Genomic DNA, 6,168 nt, shown 5'->3' on the forward strand with positions numbered 1-6,168 from the left:
TACTTGCTCCAGGAACTATTAGAAGATACAAGCCTTCTAGAGTCGCAACAACTGCCTCGCCATACAGATTCTTCCAAGGAATCTTCAGAGTAAGTTTATCTAAACAAAGCAGATACAGTTACATCAAAACAAAAATCTACCCTATGCCTAGTGCAAACAACACCTCAGGCATCAAAGAGCATTAGCCCTATATCTTGATGTGCTAAACACCTTAGAGGGTAAGGAGAAACCATATGGGCCTAAACATTTCATAAAGCCCTTGAAGCGATAAAATACATGCAGAGAAAACATAAGCCATAGATTTAGGCAAGATGATGCAATTTGAGTCGGAAGACTTCAGATCAAAACCTGAGATCATGACTGGAGTTCAATTCACTGGGATGAACGTGATTTTCCCAGGGAAGTAGAAGAAGAAATAAAACACACATTCATCCCCAACAAATGTTTCATGTGAAAAAGCAATGCTGACCACCCAGGAATTTTTTAAAAACCATGTATCTAGAGTTCCTAAACCCTTGGCATGTTTGCCAGTTTCAGGAATCTTACTTAAATTCTTCATATTCCTAATCTGTCCTTTAAAGAGCCACACATTCTGCCTATACTAAACAGCTCCCTTGATCATCCATGTATCTGGAAAGAACCTCTCAGACATGTTTTTCATTCCAGCCTGTAAAGTTACACAAACAGGGTTTGCCAGATAACACTTTATTATTTATCCAGGCCAACAACGTTAAACTTCTATGCTAGTTTCAACAGCGAGTACAATTACAGAGATCACTTCAGAAAGCTTGATAAAAGAAATTCAGAGGCAGGACTGACCTTAAGGCCTGTACTAAAATTTCCATTTCAGTACTTACATTGAAACAAAAACTTACCTATCTGACCAACTTTGATTCTAAAAGGTACATCGAGTTCACTCTGTGAAGAAAAAAAATAAAGTATTAAACAGATCCATGTATTTTAAAGATAAGCAGGTTTATACAGCAAAATTATCTTTACTTCTGTTAAAACTATTTTCCCAGAACTGAAGTTCCAGAACAGAAACAGTTCTCCATATGACAGAGATTTAATTATTTAGCAATACTCACATGAACTCAGGAATCCATAAATATCGTTAGGCTTGTAGAAAGCCCTAAAACAATGCATTTACACATTTCTGGCAATTCTCTCCTACAAGTATGATAATGCCTCGCTCCAAAGGTTTCTAAAAAGTAAAGTTTTATCTATATACAAGAATTTAATTTTACATTTTTATTAATTTGGCACATAGGTCTTTTCTTTTTGATAATAGCACTTAGTATTTACAAACGTATAAAAAGTTTGACTAACAATACTGAGAAGTTCTTTGCAAAATGCCTGCCAAACATCGAGAACATGAGAGGCTCATAAAGATGAGGAACGTGTGACAAGTCAGCAATTATTACCATCAATTAAAACCTCACAAAGTATCTCTCCTATATAGTGTACCACAAAAACAGGAATATAACCACAGGAATACCAAGATCATAAGAGGGACAAAGTAAAGAGGAAGTAGGAGAAAATAAATAAATAAATGGAAAGATTACAAAGTAAGTTAAAATATCAAGATTCCAGACCTGTCTTCCACTTCAGTATTCTTTTCAAATAAGTTAACCATAATTCAAAGACCTGAAGAGAAGCCTTAATCTCAAAGATTATAAAAAGCAAACCCATTTTCCCAAATGAGACAGATATTAACCACTTCTTTCTTCCCATGTACTAGAAAGCAACCTTGAGCACCACTTTGCCAACAACTTAAAAACATTTAACAGGGCTCCTCCAAAAAAGAAGATTAATACCCAAATTAACATCTCTGCCAGATCTCCAGTTTTTAAGAAGCATTCTGAGATGCAATTAGGAGCCTAACATCAACCAACTTCAAGAGACTGAACTAGTGACAATATTTCTGTGGCTTGTTCTTTTTTAGCGCCTCGAAGAAACAATTGAAAAGCAAGAGCTATGGAATACTTCAACCCTTTTCTGGTTATAACTGCATAGTCCTAGAAACTTTTCCTCATGCTTTAAATTCTTCCTGATGACAACTCCTCTTCAGCACCTCCCAAATATTTCTTCCTGCAGGCTGCTGCGTGTTAAAAACCTGGTCAATGAGCTTAACTAAAAGCTTTCTTCTCAGTTTTTATTTTTCACTGAAATGTATCAGGAGAGAAAGAGAGAATAGACTCACTTAAAATAGTTTCATCTCCAAACTTTGGTTTTGGTAGTAAGAACACGCATAAGAGGGTGAAACAAATTGTGAGAGCAAAGAAAGATCTCTGCTCTTGATAGAGCCAGAAGCAGTCATGTAGAAGCAGATACCAGCAAACAAATCCACCCTATTTAATACTGCATTTATGACCCACAGCTGAATTCTAAAGGGGACCAGCTCAGTTCGGCCTGCTGAAAGGACATGACCATGAGTTTGACCTTGAAAAATTAGTTTTCAGAAGATTAAATTCCAACGTGGAGGGAGGAGGCAAGATATGAAGGAAAGGCTAGAAATTAAAGATGTTTTAAAGTTGTTGAGTAAAGACAACAGATTAACATAAATTAAAAACTGTGTGAGAGCATTGGGGTTTCATATTAACATGAAAAAAAGATGATTTACTGAAAATACTTCAAGACTAACTGAGAAGGAACAGGCAATATTAGCTTTGAAGATTAAGAGCTGTGACCAACTGGATACAAATTCACAAGTAAAGAAGCTCAGAGTTCAAGCTTTTTGATGGTAATGATTCTAATAATATAAGCTGAGAAACATGTAATAGGTTGCTAAAGAGCTTAGGTCATAGTTTGTCATGAGTCATTTTTCATTATGATTGAAAAATAGGATAAAGATGAAGAAATCCATTGGAAATAATTAATTTCTATCACTACTACAAGTTTTTAAACAAAGTAAAAAAGGAACATTAATAGCAACTGCCCCATTATACTTCCGTATTTTTATAGCTGAAGTCACACAAAACAACAGCCTCAAAAAAAAAAGTACATATTTCACAGAATGACACTTCAGCACTTTGTGTCAGCAAACTCTCTAACATATTTTGAGAAAAAAAATGGTTACATTTTCAAGGTGTCTTAAAATTCATTTGTAAAATAATTTTGGACAGTTTTAGATTTTAGAAATCTTACACTAATCTTCTTAAGTTGACTTTGCATGAGCTGAAGCCTAAATTTTGACTGATGTCTGACAAACTTCTGTTTTAATGAAATGCTCTTTGACTATGACTAATGAAAAAAACAGACTCAGCAAGCGTAACACTAAAAGTAACTATTTGCTCGTCTCCCTTTCCCTAACGACTTTCTTTTCTTACATTTGAGAAGTACTGTATCTATAGACAGAAATTAAGAGCTAGTTATTTTCTGGTGGAAAACCTTAAGAGGAAAACAAAAACAATCCAGACTGCAGCAGACAGGCAAACTAGAGAAGTTGGACCATATCACACTCCTTTAATCCTTTCTTTTTGAAGAAGGTGTAGTCTAGTTCTCTAAAAATGGTGTTCAGTATCGACCTTCCTTTAATTACTTTTGCAAAGAAATCTAACATATTGCAATTGTAAAGCAGTCAAAACCATCCCTTGGTTTCAGTTCTTGAATTTCAGCTCTCTTTCAGCTCTGGGCAGTCATACATGACTATGCATTTTTGTTAAGTCAGAACTGCTAGAACCGTAATCAACCTTGCTGTCATCATAAGAAGGAAAGACATGTACAAAGTAGGTAACACTTTCTTCCTCCCTTTTTTAACTACCAAATTACAAAGGTATTTGTATCAAGAGTTTTAAAATACAACAAAGTTATCAGGAATGGATGAAATGGGCAGGTAAAATAGGAAACTTCAGAACAATGAAGAAAAACCAATGATTAGGTCATACAAAGATCCAACATGTTTTCAGTTCACAGAAGAGTAACAGTTCCCTTCAGTGAAATTTCAAGCACACTAAAGATAGCGGTAAGATTCTCTCGATAGTACAGGTGTTCATGAGCTCAATTAAAGAACATAAAAATCAGCCAAGGTTTTTTTCAGACAAGAATATGGGTACTTAATGCAAATTACTTCTTGTTTTTCCTTCACTCCGTCATTCCTATTTTAAAAGGAACAGAATGGAGCATTTGAATAACCATATTTACTTTCAGAGAATACACATCTTAAAAATGTCTTCCCTGCCAGTTTTAAATAAGCACAAATTTACACAGGAAGTCATAAACATAAGCTTCAATCCCATCAACTGATGTAGAAGGATGAACTTTTTCCCCCCTTCATTCCCACACCAACAACTGAGAAATGAACCACTGTCTTTCAGAAGACTTCAATGAGACCAATCAATTTGCAGGGGTCAGGCCTTGAAAAATCCATGTATTCAACCAAAGCTAAAAAAATAAAAGAATACGTAGGCCTATGCAAACCCATTAGATCTAGTAAATCATTCAGAAACATACAAACATCTACTGCGTGGACATACAAGTGAGGAAAAAAACCCTATGACTTAACAGAACTACGATTATACAATAGCAGTCACAGCAGAAATTAAATCCATTAGGTTGTACGGTATGACCAAAATGGTAACAGAAACGCACCAATGTCTTATTTAAAGTTTTATTTCAAGCCTCAAACATTGGGAAATTTACTTTAAAACCCTACTGCTAACTTCTCAGAAGTTATTTTTCTCTTCTGAAGGAGCGCACTTACCTTTTCACCCATAGCTTCTTTTCTTTCTGTTCCAGTAACATGAGCAAAATTAGAAGCAGTTAACCAAGGACTCACTTCCAATAACCAGTAAAGGCGGCATACTGTGTAACGTGAGACTACAGTAATATTTTATCCTATGACTTAGTCTTTAGACCCATAAAAACAATTTTAAAATTATTAGAATACTTACTAATGCATTCTCCTTGATCTGTAAGTTGTCAAGTGCCACATTACCTATTTAGAAGAAAAAGAGAAGTACAGAACAAGTGACTTCAACTATTATGTAAGTTGTAACAAAGAACACAACTACAACCCTCCCAAGTACACATGCATAAAATCTGAAAACCTTACTCCAGTTACAGAACAGCACAATTTAATTTAAGAGTCATTAAACACTGATTATTCAGACAAAATTTTATGGTGGAAGAGATTACAGAAAAATCACCACCTTAGATGTCTGCATGTTTCTACCCTATTAAATATACCTAGAATAATAGGAAATCTTTCTTATTATTCACTTTGTTGTGAATGGTAATTACAGTTCTATCAAGGTAGGGTAGACTAGGAAAATTTTATCTTGTTTTTGATGATTTTACATAACAGAAAAATCATGAACCATAGAAACACGAAAACTCATGCCTATTTTCACAAACACGTTAACTTTTCCTGACACAGGCAACATAATAGGACTTCCAAAGGGAATGCCAGTACACAGAATTATACCTGAGGAAAGCACATATAATATACCTCTTAGTGCTTTAATGCCAGATTCCTTAGAGCTATATTCCATTTTTAATATAGGTATTAATAATTTATAAGTGTTAAAATACTTACTACCATGGCAAGAGCAAAATTAAGATGACGAGAAAAGTCTCGTCCCTTATGTATGGAAGGCATCTAAAATAGCCAGCCTTCTCTAGACAGTACTTCAACTGCTTTTCTGCATGCCTACAGGGTAGCAAACTGCAACGCTCGATATATTCACTGAGAATAGCTACTCCACGATATTGCACTATCACGTCTGTTTAATACACATTATTTACACCAATAAACTAGCAGGTGAAAGACATAGCTCCCCAAGCACCACATCAGCTGCACCGCAACAAAGGCCTCCCCTCCTCCTGCATGAGCCACCCCACGCTCCACTGCACCGCAGGCAGACCCGACAGCACACTCCTGCTTCCACCCAGTATACTCTCAAGAAAGGTAAGAAAAAAAAATACGTGGTTTTTTTCCTTGCCGACGGTTTCCTGCCTCAGAGCACACCAAGGCCAGCGACGTGCGCCCACGCCTCAGCCTCTCGGAGCAACTGCCACAGCTGGGAAGCTACCCAGGCACCGGCGCCCAGGCCCCGCCTCGTGTGGAGGGAGACCCTAACTTTGCCCTTTCTTCCCCCGCAACCTGCTGCCCTGTAACTGCGCGGGTATCTCGCCCCAGGTCCCCTCACAGGCAGGCCCTCGCCTCAC

The 6,168-nt window shown here is 36.6% G+C and overlaps 1 protein-coding gene across 1 annotated transcript in view; it reads right to left on the reverse strand.

The window, feature by feature from the left end:
* Positions 1 to 5,492, reverse strand: part of VPS13C (vacuolar protein sorting 13 homolog C (S. cerevisiae)) — a 99,411-nt gene extending 93,919 nt beyond the window's left edge. Inside the window, exons 1-4 of the mRNA XM_009330097.1 lie at positions 5,450 to 5,492; positions 4,893 to 4,936; positions 876 to 918; positions 4 to 99 (exon numbers count right to left, since the gene is read on the reverse strand). Coding sequence (XP_009328372.1) covers positions 4 to 99; positions 876 to 918; positions 4,893 to 4,936; positions 5,450 to 5,492 — 226 coding nt within the window. The remainder of the gene's footprint in view (positions 1 to 3; positions 100 to 875; positions 919 to 4,892; positions 4,937 to 5,449) is intronic.
* Positions 5,493 to 6,168: the final 676 nt, after the last annotated feature.

The sequence above is a fragment of the Pygoscelis adeliae genome, unplaced genomic scaffold (genome assembly GCF_000699105.1).
Source record: "Pygoscelis adeliae isolate BGI_AS28 unplaced genomic scaffold, ASM69910v1 Scaffold298, whole genome shotgun sequence".
Taxonomy (NCBI): domain Eukaryota; kingdom Metazoa; phylum Chordata; class Aves; order Sphenisciformes; family Spheniscidae; genus Pygoscelis; species Pygoscelis adeliae.